The following is a 27,580-nucleotide window of genomic DNA, read 5'->3' as shown; positions in this document are numbered from 1 at the left end:
TACTCAGCATATTTCTTGTTCCATTCAAGATATTATGTTAAACAGAATATCTTCAGATTTCAAATTTTGTTTACTTCGTAAAAACGTAATTTGTTTACTTTTTTTAACTTACTCGAGATATACAAGTTAACAAAATGCTGTCAATGATGAAAAAAAAAAAAAAAAAAAAAAAACGATTGCAGTTTTCAAATGCGTACTACGGTGCCCCGCACATGACATTCTGGGTAAAAAATGTATATTGTGGCCATTAATTAACAATTTGTTCCCAAGACTAACTAAGAAGTCAGCATGTTTTACTAATTCGTTCCCTCGTTTAATTAAAGGGTTAGTTCACCGAAAAATTTAATTAATGACAGAAATTTCTCACCCTCATGTTGTTCCAAACCCGTAAGACCTTCTTTTATCTTCGGAACATAAATTAAGATATTTTTGATGAAATCCAAGAGGGTTTTTTTTATCCTCAATTGAAAGTAATGAAATTAACACATTCAAAGTTCAGAAAAGTACTAAAAACATTGTTAAAATGGTCAACGTGACTACAGAGGTTCAACCTTAATGTTATGAAGCGACGAGAATATTTTTTGCACACAAAAACAAAACAAAAATAACAAATTTATTCAACAAATCTGTCTCTCCCCTGTCATTCTCCTATGCTATTTCAGGCTCTATGTCAGAACGGCGGCTCATTATTAGCAGACTCTGTTCATGTGAGCAGCACGACTCATGTGTGTGATGTTGACGCCAGAGCCGGCCAATAATGAGCTGGCTTTCTGACGTAAACACAGAAGCGTGTTTACTGCGTTCACTGCGTCAACTGCACACAAGTCTGACAGGGAAGAGATGAATTTGTTGAATAAATCTGTTATTTTTGTTTTTGCGTGCAAATATTCTTATCACTTCATAACATTAAGGTTGAACCTCTGTTGTCGCGTTGACCAGTTTAACAATGTTTTTACTACTTTTCTGGACCATGAATGTGGTAATTTCATTGCTTTCTATTGGAGATGAAAAAACCTCTTGGATTTCATCAAAAATATCTTAAATTGTGTTCTGAAGATGAACGAAGGTCTTACGGGTTTGGAACGATATGAGGGTGAGTAATTAATGACAGAAATTTTCATTTTTGGGTGAACTAACCTTTTAAGTCCTGCACACTATATAATTAGTTACCTCGTTTTACTAAACCATGGCCACTTTTTAATAATTCGTTCCCTTGTTTTAGTTCAAAATCACTCAAAACGGGTGACCGAATTAGTAAATCATGGCCACAATTTCATAAAATGAGAGAACAAATTCTTAATTTGTGGCCACAATACATATATTTTTGTCCCGCATGTCATGTGCGGGGCTCCGTAGTATCCTGCAAAATAAAGATATCTTATTTTTCTGCATAAGGAGGACACTTGTGAAAATATTTCTGAATCTAAGAAAACTGGCCTACAAATCAGATCTAGGAACTGAGTGGATAAAGCAACCACTGCAAAGAAATCACAGACCTACAACACATTGCAGCAAACAGACCTTGAGCATGTGAAGACAACTTTTACAGTACTTAAACATCAATTCCCAATGCACACACATAAAACACAAAATAAAAGAATATCAACCAGAAACAAATAGTTCTACTGCAAATACTACAAAACAAAGACATAAGAGAATATTATTTCACAAAGCTTCAACAAGGTTCAGTGTATAGAAGCTGTAAAGCAAAACTGCATGTACATTTGCAGCAGGGATTCTTTTATGATTTGGCTAGAAGTGTGAGCACACTTGATAATGAACACAAATCTGTGTATTTAAAACATGAGTTTGAGGAAAGTGTGAAACCCCTGAACGGAGGGACAGTATAGCGTCCACTTCAAGCATTTTAAAATGTAAAAACATACAGTTCCATATTGTTCATTTAATTTATATATATATATATATATATATATATTTTTTTTTTTTTTTTACATACTCCTGATATTTTACGCTCTACTCTTACATTTTAAAATATAGAAATGTATAAGTGTAGCATTTATGTACATGAAGGCTGTGCATACATTAGATACTGAATAAGTTATGGGATACAATGATGAAGAACCTTTTTTTTCTGCATGTTCTCTTATCTGGACCAGAAATGTTCTGGATTGGTTCAATTCATGGTAATGATACACTATGATCCACAGATGAAGCTTTATAAAAGGTAAACTGGTCTACGGTGAATTGACACAGAGAAAGGTAACCTGCCTTCATTTCCTAAATATCGGGGAACTTTCATACTTTCCTAACACTACATAAAAAAGTTATTTATTTTTTTTGCGCTGACCAAGTATAAAATCATAAATAGACAACAGATACTTTTATCCTTTTCAAAAATACTTGTCTTAGAGTAGAAGGCAAAATCGGCCAAACAGAGGGGGGAAATAGACCCAGTGCACTTAACAGTCACTCAGAGGGGGTAGTGAAAAGAATGGATTGGGAAAAATGGATTGGGTATCGATTAAAGTGCCAAGTAAATGTAGGAAGTGTTCTCATGTAGTACGTTCACAAATGCAGAACACATAGATAGAGATGTAAAATAAAATATCAAAGAGATAAAAGTGCACAGCTTATCAATCACCAATACTTGTGATGGTCAGACATGCAAAATAAAAAATAAAATAAAATCAAATAAAAAACGCTCACAGCTCCATAGCTATGAGCCTCTGTACAATGCAGCCTCTTGCAAATGAAATGGAGGGGCCACAACAATGCAGAGGGCAACTATTAAACACATGGAAAGGTACACAAACATCACAGTAACAAAAATAATGCTAGTTTCAGTAATATGTTTGGTCCTACATAAAAGGTGTCAAAATACATTCTGGTTCCAGCAATGCTGTTCTTTTTGATGAGGCAGTCAAGTAACGGAATATAGCAGTAACTGATTACCTGACACATCCTTCCCGTCAATTATTTTACATTTTGAACACATGAAGCATGATCCTCATGAAAACAATTGTCTGAGACAAAGCACATGTAGGTCATGCTTTTTTATACAGGAAATTTACACGGTGCAATCAGATGCCTTACAAAAAGAATCCCTTACGGAGCATCCAAACGTTTTTCATCCATTAACGGTTTCTCTTTTTTCCCCCTTTTTGCTGACAACAGACAAAAAAAAAAAAAAATCCATGTAGCAAGTAAAATTCAGCTGCACGGACTCAGAATCCACAGATGCTGTAAAAGCCGTACATCTGTTTGAGCCTTTTCTTTAGAATTTTTGTGATCTAGTATGTTTGATTATGCTTTGCATAGATATTAATCCAAATCCGATTATTCCCTTGTACGTAGAGAAGTTTTACACGGATAACAAAATTTCTTAAAATATTTTTTTATAATATACGTATATATATATATATATATTCAGCATTTCAATAATTTAAACATTAAGATGTTTTCAATTTTGTAAACAAAATTCTCACACTTACAAAAGTGGTTAGAGTATAAAAGTCCGAGAAAAATGAGAAAAAGATGAATGTGACAGGATTTAAAAAGAGTAGTAAACCTCCCCTTTTGGGCGTTTGATATCACGAGACCACCAGAAGACAAATAAGAACTGTGCGCCAGGACAACCTCATGAGTTACAGCAACTTTTACAGTACCAGAAAACACCTTCAGCTACGGAGAACAAAACGGACAAGAACTGCATCTTCAGTGTAAGGCAGAATCTGGTTATCACAGTGACTAGTTCTGATACATATATGCAAACGATCGCCATGATCATGTACTGTCTTCATGCTTCTTTTTTGAGTAAGCCAAAGGAACTTACAAGTAATGTTAAAGTTTGCAGCATCATTTTGACTATACCAGTTACCATGGCTGTGCTCATAGGTTATATTGTAACATTACATACTGTACATTGAATATATTATAAGTCTGTTGATTTAAAACACCACCATTTTACTGGCACAAAAAAAAGTTTTCTAATGCAAAGCAGTTGTTCACTAGTTACTGCCTTTTACATTGTTAGTAACTGTGCATATACTGCAAATTTTAAATGGACAGTTCACCCAAAGATGAAAGTTCTGTCATCATTTAGTCGCTCTCATGTCATTCAAAACCTGTATGACTTTCTTTTTTTGTGGAACACAGAAGATATTTTGAACAAAGTCTCAGCGTGTGGCCTTTTTTTTCCCTCTCCATACAATAAAAGTCAATGGGGTCCAAATGTTTCGTTTTGGACCTCTGACTTTAAAGGATTAGTTCACTTCAGAATTAAAATTTCCTGATAATTTACTTACCGCCATGTCATCCAAGATATTTATGTCTTTCTTTCTTCAGCCGAAAAGAAATTAAGGTTTTTGAGGAAAACATTCCAGGATTTTCTCCATATAGTGGACTTCAACAGGGTTCAATGGATTGAAGGTCCAAATTGCAGTTTCAGTGCAGCCTCAAAGAGCTCTACATGATCCCAGCCGAGGAATAATGGTCTTATCTAGCGAAACGATTGGTCATTTTCTAAACAAAACAAAACAAAATTATATACTTTTTAACCTCAAATGTGCGTCTTGCACTGGCTCTGCGATGCGCCATGCATTACGTAATCATGTTGGAAAGGTCACACGTGACGTAGGCAGAAGTAAAACTCATTTTCATTTTCTCCTCCAACTTCAAAATCGTCCGACATCGTTGTTTAACCTTTTTTTTTTGTAAAGGCCGTTACTTAGTCTTTGCACATTCGCTTTACTTCCGCCTACGTCACGCATGACCTTTCCAACGTGATTATGTAATGCGTAGCGCATCGCAGAGCTAGTGCAAGATGAGCATTTGAGGTTAAAAAGTATATATAATTTTTTATTTTTAGAAAATTACCGATTGTTTCGCTAAATAAAACCTTTGTTCCTCAGCTGGGATCATGTAGAGCCCTTTGAAGCTGCACTGAAACGGCAATGTGGACCTTCAAGCCATTGAACCCTGTTGAAGTCCATTATATGAAGGAAAATCCTGGAATGTTTTCCTTAAAAATCATAATTTCTTTTCGACTGAAGAAAGAAAAACAAACATCTAGGATGACATGGGGGTCAGTAAATTATCAGGAAATTTTAATTCTGAAGTGAACTAATCCTTTAATCGCATGCCATGGACAAAAACATTTCTTTAAAATATCTTATGTTTTTTTTTTTTTTTTACAGAAAAAGTCATACAGGTTTGGAACAGCATGAGGGTGAGTGAATGATGACAGGATTTTAATTTTTCGGTGAACTATCCCTTTTAAAGTATAAAAAAAATGTGTGTTTTGATATTAGTATTTTCAGTTAGACACTTTTCAACCAGATGAATTTGATCATCTTGAGCCACATTAGCATTGTTTAAGCTGTATAGCTATCCGAGCATGGTGTGGCGAAACTAGACATCTATAAAACATTACAATCATATGTTCAGACTCCACTGAAGTACATTAGTGTTCATGTGTAAAAGAAAATTTGTTGAGGACTGCCCTTAAAATGGGGAGGATTAACACTCCTTTTTAACCATTACTGCTTATTCAAGCAAGAAACATTTGTATAGGAAAATGAATCAGATCATGACAAACAATGCTTTTGGTGGTATATGCATGTATAAAAGTGCATAAATAAATATTTGTAGTTAAAGAAAATAAAGGAAAGTAGCAGGCATGTACAGTGGGCATCAGGAGGAGTAGGGGCTTCTACAGGATATGAAATGGAAGAACACATGATTGAACCACGAGGGATCGTATGTAGTGTCACATTCTCTCATAAAGAGCTAAAGGAACCACGATTGCTGAGGTGTGAGTTTATTATCCTAAGAAATGATGGGCTGCTTGCTCAAAAGGTTGATTCATTAGATGAGGCAGCACTGCTTTCCCATTTTTCCCTAGCATGCGGTGGCAACATTCTCAGCAATCTCTTCCCAGAGGATGGACTTTGAGAAACCGGGTCAAATGTCCCCCAGATATGCTGCTTCTCTCCCACTTAATCACACCGATCTCAAAAGGAGGACAAATGAACATCGTATACCTAAAGATTACAGCCTGTCCATCCGGAAAGCGTCTTCTGTTGCGGGGTCGGTCAGAACCATGTCTGGATCGTTGAGCATGTGCAGGCCATCCAGTGTCAGCGGATCGATTTTCAGCTCATCCAGGGGGAACTGGGAATCTGCGTCAAAGCTCACGTCACCTGTTAGGGAGTTGGACAACTCTTTGGATAGGCTTGTAAGGGACTCGACTGTAACTAAGATGTGTTTAATATAATACGCTCAACTTTTAGAGCGGGGGTCTCCAACATGTCGCTCACGAGCTACCAGTAGCTCCAAGACACACTTTTCATCCAATCAGAGTGAGCTAACATAGACATGTGTCTCACCCCCTCCAATGTAAATCAAGTAAAAAATAAAAAAAGAATTTTGTTTGGTTTTTTAAATGAAGGTGAAAGATGTTTGTGCCTAATTTGTGGCGATAGCCACAGTATAGGCTTGTTATAACTGGAGCCTCTTGGCCGCCTACTGGCAGAGAGTGAATTTACATTTTCATTCAGCCTGTCTGCCATTTTTGTTCAGACCAATGCGAAAATCAGATAAATTTTTTTTACAATTTTAACCGATGGATGAAAAAATAAGCTAATGTGCATTCTAAAAATCTCAACGCTTCATATAATAAGGTAGCCGTGGTAGAACTGTTTATGTTTATGAATTGTTTATGGAGCAGATAAAATGCCTCTAATTTATCATTTTGACTCATCCTTTTCATAAAAATGATTTAAAGGCTGAAATGTGAGGTTTATCATTTTATAAAACTTTTTTGTCAAAACTTTATTTGAACATGTAGTACAGGATAGTAGATAACATGTTATGTTGTAAGGCACCCATACGTTATACGCTTTCATTTTAATGTTTATGCAGCCAAAAAGTGCACAGTGCTGCTAATTTTTTTATTTGTTTGTTGGTTTGAGACATAAAACTTTTTGAATGTTTCCAGCACATTTTAACAATATCGTGATAACCATTTTGGTTACCATAACCGGTCATTTTGGTCACTATAATTGTGATATGAAATGTTCATAACGTTTAAGCTTTAGTTATGATGCACTATAAAAACAACTATAGTTATGTGTAGACAACTACAGTATAATATGCAAAGTACTGTTTTCCATAAAAAAAACTGTATTCTCTGACTCTGTTCTTTTCTCTGACATTAAAGGGTGACGTGTATACAAAAACTCTATGAAGGTGTATATTATCTGTTTGGATTGTTGTTAATTTGAGAGTTAAGAGATTTAAAGGGTTAGTCAAAAATGAAAATTCTGTCATTAATTACTCACCCTCATGTTGTTCCAAACCTGTAAGACTTTCGTTCATCTTCGGAAAACAAATGAAGATCTTTTTGATGAAATCTGAGAGCTTTCATATGGACCAGTTTTACTTCATATGGATATAGTTTTATCATCATATGAATTAGTTTTATGGTCTCTTTATGCATCAAAGTGTCAGTTGCATAGCTGTCTATAGAGGGACAGAAAGCTCTCAGATTTCATCAAAAAGATCTTCATTTGTGTTCTGAAGATGAACGAAAGTCTTACAGGGTAGAACGACATGAGGGTGAGTAAATGATGACAGAATTTTTATTTTCTGGGTGAACTGTCTCTTGACATCTCGTAACATGTGTAGCCCTCAGCTACTTTCATTTTTAAAAAGTAGCTCTCAAATGAAATAAGGTTGGAGACCCGGTTTAGAGGGACCTCTTTGATGCTAGACTTCACAGCAGCATTGTCAGCACATGTACAACAAAGGTTCATGCTAATATTATGCAATATCGAACTGGGGCAGGTGCAATACCTGTGAGAATGATGTTGGGGATGTTCCCATGGCTGCTGTAGCCTAGCTGCTGCGCGTCCTGCAGGTTGCCGTGGCTCCCAGTGAGGTTGAGCATCGCAGCGTGAGAGTAGTTTAGAGTGGATCCCTCACTGTACAGACTGTTCGAGCTGATGGAATTCTCAATCATGTTGAACTGCTCCAGCTAAGGAATTAAAACAAATTCAATGACTATAAAGTGAAGGTCAATGAGACAATCAAAGGAAAGAAAAATACATTTCTTACACTTTCATACAGTTCTTACATTTCTTACATGTGTCATGTAAGGTGTATAAAAACACTACCGTTCAAAAGTATATTTATAAATAAATATATATATAAAACCAAAGCCTGTTTGTCCTTTGGGATCAAGACTGACTTTGAAAACAGGTTTTGAAATATGAAAAGCTTTATTTTTTTCCCTTTGTCAGCAGCAATGTTTCTTATATATATATATATATATATATATATATATGTCTGTGTGTGTGTGTATGTGTTATTTCATTTATATATTATATTAATTATTATATTAATATAATTAATATACAGTGCTCAGCGTAAATGAGTAAATTTGAGTAAAACTGAAAAACGTGTAATCTAAGTTATATTATTAACCTTACTTTCATGTTATAAGTTAAACAGATGTTATATTAAACTTAGTCTTGTCAACATTTTGGAAATTGTTTTTGTGTTCATTGAGATATTGTTAAAATGTTACTTTTCAAAGGGGGTGTACTCATTTACACTGAGCACTGTATTATATTATTATTAATTTCAATAAAATTTCAACAAAATTTTGCCATTTTATAAACGAAGGTAAAACATGCAGAATAGACCAAAACATAAGGGGGGAAAGTGGGGAGATGGGAACAGAACATGATGCAGGTCCTCTCTTTTGTGTCATAAGCATGCCACTTCCCACTGTGCCACTACTGAAGAATAGCTCACAGGGAACCCTACACTTGTCATCTCAAAGATTTCAGCTGCCCTCTAGTGGTTTGTTCATGTAAAGAGCAAAGAAAGAATTGTTTCTGGACAGGTTCTTTCTTCACATATTTAAATGAATAGATAGAACTGCATTAAAACATTTGTTGTACTGTATGTGGCTTAAAAAAATCCCAGATGGGCTGCAGCAGCTAAAGTACAATTCAACTTATTTATACCGTTGCCTCACCTGCTGAGACAAAGCGCTGGTCTGCCGAGGAGAAAGCTGCTGGTCGTAAAAGGCATCACCAAAGACACTTCCGAGAATGGACGAGTGCTAAAATGAGAACATATTAGAAATAACCATCCACGAAAAGGCTAAAAATAATCACTACAGATCACTGACTATCACAAATGCCTTAAAATAACATAGCCCATGAAAGGATCTAAATCCATGAAAAATTTACATTCTGCGTCAATTCATGATTCAAGAAAAATGACAACATCAATTCTGTATCACCATGTTTGACGAAGACATTTTGGCTAATTTCAAACACATAAACATGTTGAAAGTGTACTGTATGGAAATGTAACACTTTGTTAAAGCAACAGATAAGCAAAGAGCTAAACCTAACCCAATATCTACAAACAAAACAAAACAAAAAAAACAAAAGAAGAAAAAACATCACAAAATGCACATCACTACAGTCATATTTTCTAGCCCAATCTGTGGTAATCATTTTGGAATGGCTTTTAGAGACCAAAAGGAAGAAGTTGCACACCATTATTCCCACTCTAAATGTTTGTGTTTCTCATCTGGATTCTAATTGAATACTTACAAAGTAAAAATGTGTGATTTTTCTTTTTTTTTTTCTTTTTTTGCCACACACAGACTGTGGGATCCATCACAGCAGTCAGTGGACTGCTCCAATTATTGTCCTGCTCCAAAATAATAAAAGATTTTTCAGAGACATTTTCAGAGTGAGGCCCCTTTTTGTGATAGATTTTTGGCTGATTGCTGGCAGAGATACAAAAAAAAAAATCTAACAATATCTAGTGGTACCAGATAGACCCCTGAATTACCAAGCAAGATACAAAGAATTAAACAAAAGTCTAATTTCTAATTACTACTCTCCAAATCTGCAAGTCATTGATGGTTCAAAGCATTAACATTTCATTTAAAGGACCATCGTCTTTTTTTGTCAAACTGTATATGTATATGTATAACAGCAATGGCACTTTCAATGAGTACAGCGTACATTAAAACTGGCCTATATCGCTACTCAGCATGATACACAGAATGACTAAGTGGTGCTCAGACACACAGCGAAGCAGCCAGGATCAGAGAGACTGGGAGACACGACTGGACTAGGACACACAGAGCGGCTAAAGGGACAGGCTCCAGATCTGCTCCAAACAAAACAAACTACAGGGTGGAAGCAGCGGCTGCTGGGTTCGCCCTTACTTGAGGCGAGCCCCCCGGAGAGAAGCCTTGATTGGAGACCGGAGAGGTCGGAGACTGATTGGCCGAAGACCCCACCCTACAGCGGTACTGCTGGAGGGAAGCAGCCTATATGGGACAACACCAAGTTAGACCAACGGAGCCCCTGTAGGGGACCTCTGACTCAGGGTAAGGCCTGTGGCTCCCATTTTAGTCAAACAATTTACTACAATGTCTCTGATTATCTGGCCATTTAAACTGTTCAGCCAGAATGTTTTTATCAGGACATCAGCTAAATGACCTTGTTATTACAAGAGGGCTTATTCTTTACAAATGGAAATATATATATTTTTTTTTCGTCTTTACTTGACAGTACCGATATCCAGTACTGTCAAGACTGAGGAGGTGTTTAAAACAGAATAAGCTGAGAACTTAAATGAGAAAGAAAGAACACTGCTTGTTGAAATTCACTATTTACACTACCAGTCAAAAGTCTGGACATTTATGATTGAGTTGCGCTTTTTCTTTATTTTAAAACCCTTTAGATCTAAAGGCTTATCCTTACATGCTTAAAATTAGTTTTATAGATAAATATACAGTTTGCCCACATACACTACTGTTCAAAAGTTTGAGGTAGGAAATTTTTTTTTTAAATGTTTTTGAAAAAAGTCTCTTATGCTCAACAACGGTGCATTTATTTGATTAAATAAATGGTAAAACAGTAATATTGTGAAATATTATTAAACTATAACTGTTTTCTGTTTTATCATATTTTAAAATGTAATTTATTCCTGTGATGGCAAAGCTGAATTTTCAGCATCATTACTTCAGTCTTCAGTGTCACATGATCCTTCATAAGTCATTCTTATATGCTGATTGTCTGCTCAAGAAACATTTCTTATTATCAATCAATGTTGAAAACAGCGGCTGCTTAATATTTTTGTTAGTTTTTGATACTTTTTTCAGGGTTATTTGATGAACAGAAAGTTTAAAAAAAAAATTATTTCAAACAGAAATCTTTTTGTAACATAAATGTCTTTACTGTCACTTTTAATTAATTTAATGCATCCTTGCTGAATACATTTCTTTAAAAAATATAAACTTCTGAATCATACGGTAATTTTCTTTTCTTTTTTTTTTTTCTTTTTATTTATTTTATTTTATTTATAGGATGTGGACCAGAAAGTGTGGAAGTCATATATCACAATTGTGACTTTATATCACACAGTTTGACTAAATTAAAGAAAAAAATAAATAAAATTGTGAGAATGAACAGAGTGTGCAGAGGGAAAGGGAGTTAATTTAAAAGAATCTAAAAAAATGTGACAGTTTTTATATAACTTTTTCTTTTTTTTTTTTACTATGTATTCCTTATTATTACTGTTTTCTACAATAGTGTTTAATGGGTAGTTATGCCCAAACATTTGACTGGTACTGTATTTTGAATGTCATTTAGTGCCCTGTATGATCTGATTGACAGACCGTACATACCCAATATCTAGAAATCCACTGCAGATCTATGGAGTGAAGTGCTGAGATGTGATCTTACCGTATTAATATCAATGCCAACAGAGCTTTGTGTCTGGCTTCCTGAGACAGGTGGCAGCTGGTTGTTCTGCTGGAGCTGAGGAAGCCCACCCTGCGTCTGTGTGGACGGCTGACTGAAGAAAGCATACTGAGCCAACTGCTGCTCCAGCGTCATAGCATCTATCGCCACCGCCTATTTACCATAGGTCCAGATTGAGACAGTCTATTAGCATGTGAGTGAGTAATGTTCCTTCTGTAACACTACCTTAAATCTGTCCTCATCAGCAGTTGGAGGTATGACAGCTGTGTTACCTGTGCTAGAGAGAGCGGAGGAGAGAGGGTGGGCGACAGCTGCTGAAGACTCGGATGCTGCTGGGAGTCTGTGTTAAGGATCAGCGGAACTACATTCTCATGTCGGCGCTGAAAGCTCACTGTCGCCGTGGACTGGGCTGATGTCACACGTGAAGAGAAAACGTCACACATCAGATGCTGGATAAATAGTATCCTAATAATTCTCAATGCAAGTAAGAAAATCCATTTAGATATAATATCATTAAATTTGAAATATCAGACGCTTGCAGACAGTGTTATTAGATGGTTTTACACAGAAAGAGAGAAAAAGTGGTGTCTAATACATATTTAATACAATATATGGGCTTATCTTGTCTACAAAGGTCCAAAAAGTCTCAAGGTTAGTCCTCGTAATCAGAGACAGTGACAGCATAGGACATATTTACACACAGAGCGCATATGCTAATGCAAAATATTTTATCAAATAAAATTTGAGAGTAAAAACATTTGGTAACACTTTACTTAAAGCCTTTACGTATAAGGTATTCACAATGTACGATATAACGCATTATATCTTTTCACAAATAATTGTAACCAAAGTTAAAATGCATTATAATATTTGCAGATTCTGGTTGTTGGTTGTTTTTGATGTGTTTTAATGCATTATACTTTCATAAGATGTGTTCAATGAATAGTTAAGTATTATAATGTATTATAAATGTGGTTACAATTGTTCTTGAGACCATACAGTGTATTATAAGGTGCATTACAAGACATAATTAAGCATTAGCCTACATGTGGGGACCTTCAAATACTAGTCAATGGGGAGTCGAAAGGGTTGAGAAACTGTCCTAATGCGTATGCTGGTCAGAATCACCTTGGCTGGCAGACGTGAGGCCCATTTGATTGTTGGCCAGGTTGCCAGTGCTGTTGGAGGCACTGAGAGAGGACGAGGAGTCATCAGGGTCCAGAGGTGTGGGGAGTGGAGGGGGAATCTGGATGTTGGTCAGATCTGGCAGAGAGCCGCCTGTGTTGTGTGCCGCTGGGATTAGAGATGCAGTCATTTCCTGATCTGGAGATGGAAATATGCTGGGGAAATGACATGAGGGATGTTAAGAGGGACCAGGATAAATAGATATGTCAAAAGAAAAGGCCCACTGTACTGATTATATGATATGATAAAACAAGGCTGCTATAAAGGAGTAGGTATGTCTAGATGGCTGTTGGATAATAATAAATGGATAATTGTTTGCTCAAATGAACATTTGACTCTCTAAATTGCATGGTCCTACACTATCAGATTCAAAAAGAAGATCCAGGGAAACCACACTTACTTGATTCCAGGTATTTTGTTTGACTTGTGCCTTGGTGAAGTATTCTATGAATAAAATGATAAATAACTTGTTGATAAAAGAACACATGAAAACCATAGTAAAGAAATCTATTTTAAAATGTACCTTTTTGTGATCCCATATCAGCTTTTGAATTTCTTTGTCCATGTCACTTTCAGATTCCCCTGTTCCTGGCATAGTGAGAAGAAGAACTAGTACATAGAGAGGGATGAAATCATACACTAAAACATGTGTGGGGAAAATTCTACAGGATATAGTTCACTGCTACCTTTAACCTGGCATTAGATCATTGATGAGAGCATTTAATAGATTAAAATAAAATAAAATAAAATAAACCTTGTTTTGGCTGCAAATCTTGAGACCCTCCTGCAAATGCATCTTGTTGGTTTGGGTTCAAAGTGCTCTGGTGCAGGGCAGAGTCTGAGTTGGTTCTGCATAACAAGCACAAAGAAATTCAAGAATCACATGATGTAAAAGTCTATATTGTACCACAACATGCAGATTCAAATGTACAATAGAGTGGTAAGAAGGTCTGATAATTACTGACATTAAGTAAGCGATATTATATATAATAAAAGGCAATATTCATGGTAAAAATAAAATCATAAAAAATAATACACAGTTTACAATTAAAGGGGCTAAGAATTTTAATGTATTAATAATTTTTTATATTGCCAATGTGTGAACAGCTTGTAACGAAACAAAAAAACGAGACCTGCCCTGACTTCCTAGGTTGTCTATGAAAGCCTGTATACTGTAGACTCGTGCCAGGAAAATCCAAAGGATTCCGTCTGACATATGAATGAATGAATGCTTATACAATGTTCAGGATATTGCAGAAAGAGCTATTCTGTCAATATGTCATGCAAAGAAATTGGATTAATAACAAGGGTTTCTGAATTCTACATATAGCCCCTTTAAACAACTTAAAAGTTACAATATTACAATGTTACTATATAAAATCTGAGATTATTATTTGAGCTATCATAGAGCTATGAAGTATAATTATAATATAACTATAGTATAATTATAATAACATGCAATTTTAACAGCTATCTGGCTTATTAGTCCTGCACATACAGTATGTACAATCTTTAGCACATGCAAACAGACTGTGTGAGTATAAACTCTCACCTCCTCCAGCTGGTATCAGGTGGGGGTGACAGATACACAGAGGCATATGGGCAGCTGTCAATGTGAGATTCAGCATTAAGGACTTCATAATGTCAGTGTAAGCAAATCACAGAAATTTTAAATAAATATGTTTTGTATGCCACGCAGGGCAAAGAAGTGCAATAATTCCGTCTGCATTCATGACTAGACTCATCAAGGATATTTGACGACCATGTTTGTCCACAGAGAGGGGTCTGCGGTGTGGCGACGTGATGCGATTCCTGTCCCGATAGACCCTGTCCACCAACCCATGGTGACGAGTCGTTCTACTTGTGTCCAATACTGAATTCTGAAAAGGAGTCTGATAAAAACCAACAAACATGAAGCAGAGCTGCATTATTAATCGTTAAAAGATCACAATCTTGATTCAAACACCCACGCAATCTTATTCCTAAATGACAACGATTCAGCTATGTCTATTAAACCTTTGATAAGTACGATCACAGCGAACATTTGCTGCCGCTGAGCCAGAGAAAGCAGTTGTCATTTATAGGCAGAGACTAAAACTAACTTTTTGCCACAGCTGCCAATGACCGGTGACTTAAGAAAATTTACCTGCCATAAATATTTTTTTTTTTTTACCAGCCAGTGAAACATAGATTAGTCCTTATTAAAGTTACAAAAGATATTCAGTCAAGAGCAATGAGTGATTGTTCTTTGTTTTTTGATTAGCACTGAATACACAGACAGCAGCAGGAATATTAGGCTGCTGTCACTTTAAGAGCTAATGCATGGATCCAATATACTGTTACACATGCGTTTTATTTCTCAACTGTTTATGCTCAGTTAAGACATAAATGACTATGTTTACAAGGATACTTGCCAAGACAGGCATTTTGACAATTTTGTTTGAATATGTTCAAGCACAAGAAGACATGAAAAGAGAGCTCAATTTAGTATTGGTGCGCTGTCTGAGACGCGGATTTCTGGGCGCGCACTTCGGATGGTTGAGCACAGAAAATTTCCCACACAGTGTGTGATTAACGAATTGAGTCTTCTTGAGCTTAAATATTTTAATTGGCAAGGCTTAAACTTTTGTGACGTTGCAACACTGCCCTGTCAATTGTCCCGAGCGTCGTTCATGTTTGTTCACATTCATGTTCGTACAATTTTGCATTGTTAGAATTCATAAAAATGTTACCGACCAACTGGCGACTGACACTGTTTCATATACTTGCCAACACTGATTTTTACTTGCATTTGGTACTTGGCGAGTGTTAATTTTAGACCCTGTGTATAGGTATGATGAAACAGCTTCACAAACAGTCTTTTCAACCACACAGTATCATTATTTCTGTGTTAGAAATATTCAAATTATCACAGAAGTACTGGGATAAAAGTTTATAGTTTGGATATAAACACTGATGTCTACAGTTGCGATCAAAATAGACTAAATAACCTTTTGAAAGTAACTTGACGCTTCAAATAATGATTGTATCAATTACTTCGTTACACCAGTAGGTGGCACAAGTGACTTAAAAAAATGTATTTGTCATTGAATCATTCATTCAAAAACTTTGATTCATCCAATAATGAAACAAGTGAAGTATATGTGAGTGAATCATTGAATAATTCATTCAAAACAATTTTTTAAAAATAATTTGTTCAAATTAATTAAATATTTCTTTCAATAGACAATCAACACTTTGTCAGAACCTCTACTAAATTACATGTTATTTAGTTTAGTTTATTCTATTCAGAATCGTGGGAGAATCGTGATCTATATTTAAAAAAAAAAAAAAAATTGTGATTCTCAATTTATCAAGAATCATGCAGCTCTAACATGAAGATAACATTTCAGTATACAGCTTGTATTCCACATATCTATTCATACTCGATATCACCTGCTCCTTACCTGAAAGGGAAGGTCAATGGTAGTGTTTCCAATCTGATTGACATTTGGCAAAGAGCCGCCATAGTACTGTCCTCGGTTCTGACCGAGCTGTAAATACTGGGTCTTCTGTAACTGTAACTGCAAGAAAGAAAACAAACAACCAACCAATAAAACTGTGAGATACTAATTAAAGTAAAACTGCCCTGCTGTAAACAACATCCAAAGATTCCGAGAGTGATATTTCTTAATTGAAAAAGAGGCTACTTCTAATTATAAGGTTATCAAGGAAGAAAACCTTGTAACAATAACCATATTAGCATCCACACAAACATACATTTACATTCCAATTTTAAGCGTTCTCTGCAGTTTTGTCGCCTTCCACTTTAAATGCTTGAGCCGAATTTATTCTGATGTCAATGTTTTTATTGTTCATCAGCTGCATTAAAAGTATAATTCACCCAAAAATGAAAATTATCCCATGATTTACTCACCCTCAAGCCATCCTAGGTGTATATGACTATCTTCTTTCAGACGAACACAATCGGGGTAATATTAAAAAATATATATTTTTCTAACAAAAACAAAAAAGTATATATTTCTAACAAAAAACTATCACTTTTGCTTCAGAAGGCCCCTGAAGTTTATGGATGGTTGCACGTTTTTGGGCTTCAAAATCTAGAGCCCCCTTCACTACCATTATAAAGCTTGGAAAAGCCAGGATATTTTTTAATGTAACTCCGATTGTGTTCATCTGAAAGAAGATATACAACTAGGATGGCTTGAGGGTGATTATATCATGGGATAATTTTCATTTTTTGGATGAACTAACCCTTTTAATACATCACACTGGGCATGCATACATTATCATGCATGTGCTGCAGATTTTATATAATGTTGGAAACACCTGAAATTAAACAGTAACAAGAGAACAATAAAAACAAAACAGAAAAAAATGTGAGCGTCACTTTGAAATGAGTAGTATTTAGTCTGAATCTTGGGTGGGATGTTAGTAAAGCAGTGCAGGCAATGTCTGTATAATCACAACCCTGTCATCATAGTTTGCTGGAGTCCTTATTTTTTGGCATAAGTGCACATAAGTGAACCGAGCAAATACATTGTTGTTTATTTCTAAATTATTGAGAGCATGTATAGATGAATACAAACATTGAGGTTTGGCCCTTTAGTAAGGAATGACACCTGAAATTAAAATTTAGATGCTAAAAAGCGTCCAGCACTGGATATGGCCTTGATTACAGTCCAGCTACAACGGCGAGAGACTGTATTGTGGCTGTCAAAACACATGCTCAATCCATTCACACTCATACACTGCAGATGTGAGCATGGCAACTTTTATAAGGCCTCGTCGTGACCGCCTGTTATTATCAAATATCTCAACAACGTCCATTGGAAGGCAATCCTTTAATCAACGCTAGAGATAAACGCGCACTAGAGAGGGGCGTTTGTTATTGTTTACGTCCAGACAGGCGGGTTCCGTGCGTGTCGTATCAACATAAATTCTGCCCCGCACGTCGGGCTGCTAATGAATGCTGTCACAAGAGAGAAAACAGACAAACTTACACGGGCCGCCCGAGTAATACTCAGGTCTTTCATCACCTCCTCGAACGCAGCTGTCTCTTCCGCTTGCTTCTGGTTGTGTAACGCGATCTTTTCGCTGAATTTTCGCGGATTATTCGAGGTCGCCATGTTTCTCTCCTCCTGAGCTCCGCTCTGGTTCAATGAGACGCTGCTGCGTGCGCGCGTCCGTGAGCGTGGGCATAGTGAACACGCACATCTGGAGCGCGCCGGGTCCTCGTCTGTTCTACAGAGATTCGAGGATGATCATGTGTGAACGAAAGAAGATTAGAAATGGGAATAAGGTGATGCTGATTCCTTCGGTTCCATCAACGATTCATTAATACAGTATTTTAGGAAGAAATGTTAACAAAAGAATTAAATCACTGCACTCAGCAGTCTGTCATTAAATTATGAGATAATTTCAGATTTAAACAGATATAACATGGCTCACATCAGCTCCAGGTTTTGAGAGAGCCGTTTGCCATCAAAAATCCGCTTTTTACCCTAGACTGTTTTTGCTCCATCAAAGAAAATAGAAAAAAAACAGCAGAACTGCTGCGTCTCAGAGCAACAGTGTTTATTCCTCAAAGAATCAGCGTATTTGAACGAATCAGATGAGTAAAAAAATAATTCAATTAGGCCACCCATTCATAAATACAGTCGTTTGCTAAATTAGCATTTTGAATCGGTTTATTGAAAGATTCAACTCACTCATTAAGACAGTGACTTGCTGCCACCTACTGGCGGTTTTGGTTTCATATTTTAAAAGTAGCCTATTTTTTTTTTTTTCATTTTTCCGAAGTGAATTAATATTTATAGCCTACATTAAAACTGTAATATTTGAAACAATTCCCTAACATAATTTCTGCACAGTGTTGTGTAAGTTATACTCTAAAAAACGAATTAATTGCTAATTACAGTCTAACAGTGTAATAATTAGATTACACTCTTAGAAAAAATGTGTAGAAAAATATTACACATAATATGTAGCACTCTAGTTTACACATTTTGTGTCAATATTAAATAAAACTGTTTTGGAAGAATTCTGTTGTTTTACATAGTTATAACCTGTGTATTTGTTCACAGCATCCAACACAATTTGTGTAGCCAAGAACACCTATAACACCTATTTATAAAAGCTACTTACAGTTGAGCTCAAAAGTTTACATACCCCTTGCAGAATCTGCAAAAATGCTAATCATTTTAACAAAATAAGAAGGATCATGAAAATTGCATGTTATTTTTTATTTAGTACTGTCCTTAATAAACTATTTCACATAACAGTTGTTTACATAAAGTCCACAAGACAAAAAAATTGCAGAATTTATAAAAATGACCCTGTTCAAAAGTTTACATACCCTTGATTCTTAATACTGTGTGTGGTTACCTGGATAATCCACGACTGTTTTTTTGTTTTGTGATGGTTGTTCATGAGTCCCTTGTTTGTTCTGAGCAGTTAAACTGAGCTCTGTTCTTCAGAAAAATCCTCCAGGTCCTGCAGATTCTTCAGTTTTCCAGCATCTTCTGCATATTTGAACCCTTTTCTAGCAGTGACTGAATGATTTTGAGATCCATCTTTTCACACTGAGGACAACTGAGGGACTCAGACAAAACTATTACAAAAGCTGCAAACATTCACTGATGCTCCAGAAGGAAACACGATGTGTTAAGAGTCAGGGGTGAAAACTTTTGAACAAGAAGTTGATTTGCAAGTTTTTTATTCTGTAATTTATTCTGTTCATCCAATTCAAAAAGTTTACATCCCCGACTCTTAATGCGTTGTGTTTCCTTCTGGAGTATCAGTGAATGTCTGAACCTTGTTTAATACTTGTGTTTGAGTCCCTCAGTTGTCCACAGTGTGAAAAGATGGATCTCAGAATCATACAGTCACTGCTGAAAAGGGTTCAAATATGCAAAAGATGCTGGAAAACTGAAGAACAGAGCTCAGTTTAACTGCTCAGAACAAACAAGGGACTCATGAACAACCATCACAAAACAAAAAAACAGTTGTGGATCATCCAGGTAACCACACAGTATTAAGAATCAAGGGTATGTAAACTTTTCAACAGGGTCATTTTTATAAATTCTGCAATTTTTTTGTCTTGTGGACTTTATGTAAACAACTGTTATGTGAAATAGTTTATTCAGGAAAGTACTAAATAAAAAATAACATGGAATTTTCATGATCCTTCTTATTTTGTTAAAATGATTCACATTTTTCTAGATTCTGCAAGGGGTATGTAAACTTTTGAGCTCAACTGTAAATGTCCTAATTAAACTAAGGTCTAAACCTGGCTTAATCTAAGCCCTGTCTGTGAAACCAGGCCATAATGTGTTTGTGTTTATCTCAGAGATATAGTGAAGACCAGTCCTCCAAGACCAAGACCAGAGGTGTGGTCAAGACCAGAACCTTCAAGACCATTTAAGAGTGGAGTTCATGAGATAATTCATTTATTGAGTGATGATTGTACGATTGTACATTAGTAACGAACACCTGCTGTTAGACATTAAGACATTAAATCTGATTAAACAACTCCATTATTTAAAATATATAGCATTACCAGCAGCACTTAATACTAACAAGTTTGACTTTATTTCTTTCATACATCTATAAAAGTTCTTATTGAAAATTACCAGTTGCTTAGATGTAGATGTTTTATTGAAAATGTTTGGTTCACCATTATGGAGATCGGTGTTTGCTTTAGTTGGACTCTTGACCCTTGACTTTTTAGCATTATAGTTTTTCTCTGGCTGCTATAACTTTGTGTTTGCGGAACATGTTTGTTATGACAAACAAAACCAAGAGGAAATATGATCTGGTGATGTTTGGCTACCTGTTGATGGTGACAAAATTATCACGTAGTGGCCTGATTCACTTCTCTCACCCAATATTTAACTCTAATATTTAATTTGTAATTCTATAGGTCATGTTTTATTAATTAGTGCATAGTGCATAGTACATTCTACAGCTTGAGATCTAGTAGTATTGTGACAATCAGATAATCTAGATGATTTCAAAAACACATTGTGCACAGTTAATTTTGAACTATTGTGTAATTTAGAAAAACACAGACATTAAGAATCAGCATATGAATCTCAACAACGGTGGCACTCAAAATATTTAGATAAACAGAATAACACTGAACATCACAAAACTAACAACTAAAGTCACAATAAAACAACAACAATACAATAAAACTAAATAGTAAGAATAAAAGAAAATAAAAAGAGACAATTATTTTGCATAATTCATTCATGCTGCAATGCATGCTGGTAGTCATGGATCAATTATTTATTTATTTCAAGTCGGACATGATGAAAACACAACTTTTTATTCATAGACGGATTAAGTGATTCGCTAAAATAACAGTTTTATATGATCCGTTCGTTCAGGAATTACATTGGTCGTTCATTCTGTAAAAAGAACCGGCTCATGGGAGTTGTTTGTTCGGGAATCAGACTAGACATTCTGAGCTGTAAGAATCACCTATTACAGGGATAGTTCACCCAAAAATGAAAATTACCCCATGATTTATTCGTCCATTAACTAGCTTTCAGCTGTCTGTTGGAAGCTAGTTATTTTAGTTTTTAAAGTTTTAAATATGGATATTTTTCTTACACAAACACATCGCTTCGCTTCAGAAGGCCTTTATTAACCCCCCGGAGCCGAGTGGATATTTTTTATGATGGATAGTTACACTTTTTTGGCCTTCAAGATCTCATCCCCTATTTACTGCCATTATAAAGCTTGGAAGAGCCAGGACATTATTTAGTACAACTCCGATTGTATTTGTCTGAAAGAAGAAAGTCATGTAAACCTAGGATGGCTTGTGGGTCAGTAAATCATGGGGTTATTTTAATTTTGGGGTGAACTAATCCTTTAAGAGCCATTTGTTCGACAATTAGGCATGTGTTGAATTGGAACTGTAGATTAATCATTATTGAGAATGAAAGGTCATGAGATCCTTCGGTTCCCATATTTATTTTTAATGTAAATGTTTCTTAATAAGAACAATTCTCAGTTCCCAACTTTAATGAAGAAAAAACTTTCTGTCTGCCAGGTGTAGTTAGATGTCGGGTCTACCCAGATGTGTCATGATGCATATCATATTTAATATTTAATGCTAGCTCAAAGTATTGTTTAGTTATAGCTCTTTGGTTTGTTAATAAATGCAGCTACTTGCAGCCGTCACCGTCAGTTTGATCAATATGAAATGTAACTCATTTTATTTTGTAAAGTAGGCTACAATTAAACAGAACCATGCAAGCATGGAAAGGAAGTGTTTTACAGCAGCTGTGGGATTTTTTAATAGAGAAACAGAAGTTCTGTATAGTTGAGATAACAATCAAATGTTGCATAATATGTTCAGTTACATGTCAGTTTCGGATAGGGTTAGTAGCCAACATTAAAGATTTCACATGAGACATTCATGACTCTCATTCATGATTCTTGATTAAATATTATTTTTATGATATATTTTTTTAAAGTGATATTTATGTATCACAGTCCTGAAAATAAAAATAGAGGCAATGAAGTGAAGTCAAATTCTTGCAACCTGAAAGTGGAGCTTTTGTTTTCACAGGCTAACTATTAAGTGAAGAACCCATTTAGCTCCTGTTTATCTGTCTAGAGCAAACCTAACACTGGAAAATCGAGTTTCTTTTAGTTTAGTCTTCTAGTTTGGGCTAAGTAGTTAAACAGAGCTGTCTGTTTGACAAACTAACACATCATACTGTACTTAAAAAACTATTTCCATTGAAGCCGGAATCATTTTCCATAATTTCTATGGATTTGAATTAGGGGTTTTCCAGCTTGATGCTAGTCAACATTACTGAGAATGGGCCTCAAAGTGACACATTAAGTGACTTTTTTTTTTTCTTTCTTTCTTTTTTTTTTGTCAAGAATGATGTAGTTATTTCATTTTATTTCATCCTCACAGTTTGCCCACTAACAAAAATTAACAGTTTGAAGGCAAATGCATCATTTTTAACACCAGGGGGTGATATAAGAACACAAGTGACCAGGACAGTGACCACAACTTTCTTGTTTCTTTTTACATTAAGCTGACATTGTTTTGCCATCTTTTTGAAACCACATTAGTACGTTAGTCCTAGTAAAAAAAAAAGCTGTGAGCAAAATTGTGGTCTTGCAATGTTAGAATTACTAAGTTCCTTCTTTTCTAGAGGATGTCTATCTATCACCACTATCAGCATTACCCGCAACATCTGAGCTACTTTCAAATTTTTCATTTTTTTTTCTAATTTTGAGCTTCATTGAAGTCTTGATCTGGTTAACCAGCTTTCATTTCTGTATATTCAAACTAGTCACATTCAGTGATTTTCTGGTACTGGTACATTTATGAGTCAGTGTAGCATATATTGTTACCAATAGCTTTTATAGCATGATTTAAACTCGATTATTAATGAAGGCTGTGTTATCAACATCGGCTACAGAACAAATGGAGTACTTTATGAACAATCTAGACACTGGTAAAGTTTGAGAGGTCATGCATATTATTTGCATATCATTTATAGCTCCTATTAACATGAACCCACAAAATCTCCTTTTGAGAGCAAGTAACTGTTTATATGAAGACAACAGGAAGAATGATTGTGTGGGGGTGTGAATTTCCAGGTTGCATGACTACTGCATTGAAAGAGGAACTTTAAGTCTTTCTGCAAAAAGAAACACCAAACGGCAGCTTGACCATTTCTGCCTGCTGCTGTGATACAGACATAGGTGATATAGTTTCACCTACACGATACGGTAAGGTTAGATCTATTATGAACAATAAATTTGGGTTACATTAGTACATTTTTTTTCAAGGCCAATTTGATTAATTTCATTTTACATAACAGAACTAACAGTACTTTCTCTTTTTGTGAAATACATTGATGTGAATGTGCTTTAAATGCTCAAGTGTTTGCTGTCATTTTAGATACAATAACATAATTTTTCTGTCTTTTTTAGACCATGTCTGTACCTAGCACTGTACCTAGCACAGTAAATAATTCTACATCTGGCCACGAGCCCACCACCACCACCACCAACAACTACAACAACAAAAACAACCTTGGACTTGCTGTTGGTTTGCCTATATTCTTTGTGGCTTTGCTTCTGGTGGGGATAGCAGTGGTGCTCTGGTTTCGACACAGAAAATCAGTTGATATTGAGTTATCTAATAAACTTAAGAGCCAAGATAAGAGCCACGATGGTCATTCCAGGGAGTCTCCATACAGTGGATACGGCGGAGGACTTCAGCCTGCACCGCAGAGCCCAATCTATGAGAACTTTCAGAGTGGACAGTCAAATCTGCATGAATTTCAGAGCAGTGCTGTAGAAAGCGAAGACAGGTAAGCCACTGCAGTAATGTAGATCATAAGAAATTGGGTGATGAGAAGGCTGCGATACGTTTTTGAAGTAGACATGGAATAAGTTCTATTTGCTGTCTGTTTTGCAAGATCACAGTGACATCATGAATGTGTGGCAATAGTGGTATAACAGTCAGCGAGAGTTACATTAAAGGAGTTTTTATTTCGTCGCAATATTTATTGGGTTATATGCTGGCGCAAATTTTGCAATTAAAATGTATTTTAATGCTTTATTTAAGGATTTAATGAATTTCACTTTTGCCCCCATTTAGAGCCCATCAAGCATACCTGCAGTGTGATCCACATGATGCAATCTACAGCAATGATCCTGCCCTCTTCCATCCAGATCAGGCAGAAATCTCTGAGGATGTTTACATCATGCCAGATGCTTGAAAGTTTGAAATGTTTTGCTGTCCAATATTCATCCTTCTAGTTCAGTTGAATAATTTGTGCTGGCATGATGTGACACAATAACAAGTCTTTATTTTCAGATGGTAAAATTAAGGGCAAAACATTCTGCCCAAGAAATAGACTTAACCTGAGCAATTCAAATGCACTAAAAACATTACATGAGCCAGCTTAGTTTATTGACTGAACTCAGTGAGACAGCAAAGCATAATCATGACCTCATTGATCACAGTTTAACAGGTGTCTCTGCCGATTGCAAATATTTCCAGCTGAAAAGACCAGCTTTGACCAGAGTGAATGTTACATGCTGGTACAGACTGGTTTATTCTGGTTTGGTGGACCAACATAGCTAAGTTGATGTAGTTCAGATGCTGGTCCATATGCTGGACTTTTCACATGTTTTTAATGTTTAATTTTTGAGTACTACTGTTCAAAAGTTTGGGGTCAATGAGATTTTTTTTTAAAGAATTTAATACTTTTATGCGTTAAATTGGTCGAAAGTGACAGTAAAGACATTTATAATGTTACAAAATATTTCTATTTCAAATAAATGCTGTTCTTTTGAACTTTCTATTCATCAAAGAATCCTGATAAAAATGTATCACGGTTTCCACAAACATTTTAAGCAGCGTATTAGAATGATTTCTGAAGGATCATGTGACACTGAAGACTGGAGTAATGACTGCCGAAAATGTTGTGAATTATTGTGAATAAATTATAAATAGATTATTTTTTCACATGAATAAATTATATTTTAGAATATATTTTATTTTAAAATATATTTTAAGAGACTTGTTTCAAAAAACAGTTGAAAATCTTACAGAATCAAAATTTTTGAATGGTAGTCCATACAAAACTTTTTTAAGCTAAGCTTTTTATCTATTAGGTGACTGTAATAACTATCCATCTTGACTGTGCCTTATGATCTTTATGTCACTGTGACTCACTGAAATCTTCTCACAGTGATTAGCTACAAATTAGCTGAGAGTGTCTTTTCCACTTCCACAACTAAATGAAACTGGTGGAACATTAGACAAGTGGGCGGGTTTATATGGCACCAAGAAGGCGTCAGAATGTCACAATAAGAGATGTACAATTCAGTCTTTGCTTGCCATAGTCTTGGTGTTGTTCATATACACATCTCTCTGAAAAAGTATATAATAATTGCAGCATATCCTGTTGACAATTCACTGTTTCAGATATATTTCTCAATCTCAGATGAGATTGTTGTTGACTTTTAATTAACCTACAGTTAATGGCCATTGATCAGAGTTTAAACATTACATTGGCCCAGTCCCACTAACCTCCAGATAGTAAGCCTCAGGGCTCAATATATGTATGAGATTCACTTGCACTATGTCTTATATTTTTTGATCATGATCATGCATTTTTATGCTTTGCAAACCTAAATATTTGGTGTGTGAAGTGTGCTTGTCAACTTTTTAAACTTGTCAGTGAGGTAAGTTTATCTAACCTGTTGACATAGACAAGGTTTAGGTGAAATTGCAAGAATGACTTGTGATAGTCTAGCTTCAGTAAGAATGGGTTGGAAAGTAAAACCTAATCATTAATGTCATGTACAGTAAGCCATAATTTTCCAATAAAAGTGTTTAAGAATTTATTACTGTCTCTGAGTTTTCTGTAATTTCCAGCTATAATTGAAAAATGTCTAAGAAAACTTTTGCCTTCAGAATTATTTAAAAATGAAAAAAGTACCCCTTTTGCCTTCAGAACTGCCTTAATTCTTCATGGCATAGATTCATCAAGGTGCTGGAAACATTTCTCAGAGGTTTTGGTCCATACTGACATGATAACATCATGCGATTGCTGCAGATTTGTCGGCTGCGCATGCATGATACGAATCTCCTGTTCCACCACATCCCAAAGGTGCTCTATTGGATTGAGATCTGGTGAGACCATTTGAGTATAGTGAACTCATTGTCATGTTCAAGAAACCAGTTTGAGATGATTTGAGCTTTGTGACATGGTGCGTTATCCTGCTGGAAGTAGCTAGTGCCAGACGGGTTGGTGCCAGACCATCAACCAACAATCATGCCATATTCAAAGTAACTAAAATCACATTGAAGATAGGTACATTGTGGTTATAAAGAGATGGTCAGCGGTACTTAGGCTGTGACGTTTAAACGATTCTCATTTGGTACTAAGGGACCCAAAGTGTGTCAAGAAAATATCCCCCATACCATTATACCACCAACAGCCTAAACCATTGATACAAGGCAGGATGGATCCACGCTCTCATGTTGTTCATGCCAAGTTCAAATGGGAAGGTTCCATGGATGTCAAAGTTTCTTCATGGAACCATTGATGCCAATAAAAAGCCTTTATTTTTAAGAGTGTACCTGCTGTAGCCCATCTGCTTCAAGATTTCATGTCTTTGTTTAGAGATGCTCTTCTGCATACCTCGATTGTAAAAAGTGGTTATTTGAGTTACTGTTGCCTTTCTATCGGCTCGAACTATCGTCCTGTCATTCTCCTCTGAGACTCATCAGACATCTGGTTTCAAGTATAATTCTTTTGAAGTGATGGTACTTTATTATATCTAGTGTAAAGGATAAATCTGTTTGACATTTATACTGGCTACTGTATACAGGACAAAAGGGTATCCACTCTGGTATCAACAAGGCATTTTTGCCCACAGAACTGCCTTTCACTGGATATTTTCTCTTTTTCAGACCATTCTGATGGTTGTGTGTGAAAACCCAGATGGTTGTGTGTGCCCCAGTAGATCAGCAGTTCTGAAATACTCCACGCCACATTCAAAGTCACTTAAATCACCTTTCTTCCCCATTCTGATGTTCAGTTTGAACTTCAGCAGATTGTCTTGACCATGTC

At 35.7% G+C, this 27,580-nt stretch overlaps 1 protein-coding gene across 3 annotated transcripts; it reads right to left on the bottom strand.

Moving 5' to 3' along the window:
- Window positions 1-5,031: 5,031 nt before the first annotated feature.
- Window positions 5,032-18,226, bottom strand: crtc1a (CREB regulated transcription coactivator 1a). Of its 3 annotated transcripts, none has more exons than XM_051881294.1 (14): window positions 17,951-18,226; window positions 16,394-16,510; window positions 14,702-14,839; window positions 14,500-14,561; window positions 13,702-13,796; window positions 13,471-13,556; window positions 13,348-13,391; window positions 12,891-13,102; window positions 12,035-12,171; window positions 11,745-11,915; window positions 10,220-10,324; window positions 9,005-9,091; window positions 7,816-7,996; window positions 5,032-6,161 (listed from the first exon to the last, which is right to left on the bottom strand). In XM_051881294.1, exons 1-14 carry the CDS (start codon window positions 18,074-18,076, stop codon window positions 6,010-6,012), a joined length of 1,713 nt encoding a protein of 570 aa, XP_051737254.1. In that variant the 5' UTR covers window positions 18,077-18,226; the 3' UTR covers window positions 5,032-6,009. The 3 variants fall into 3 exon arrangements, with proteins under 3 accessions (XP_051737254.1, XP_051737264.1, XP_051737275.1); XM_051881304.1 differs by having other exon boundaries at window positions 13,471-13,535; XM_051881315.1 differs by lacking the exon at window positions 10,220-10,324 and having other exon boundaries at window positions 5,033-6,161; window positions 17,951-18,224.
- Between the last annotated feature and the right edge of the window lie 9,354 nt (window positions 18,227-27,580).

Source organism: Ctenopharyngodon idella, chromosome 2 (assembly GCF_019924925.1).
Source record: "Ctenopharyngodon idella isolate HZGC_01 chromosome 2, HZGC01, whole genome shotgun sequence".
NCBI classification, from domain to species: Eukaryota; Metazoa; Chordata; class Actinopteri; order Cypriniformes; family Xenocyprididae; genus Ctenopharyngodon; species Ctenopharyngodon idella.
This window is presented reverse-complemented; position numbering and strand designations above follow the sequence as displayed.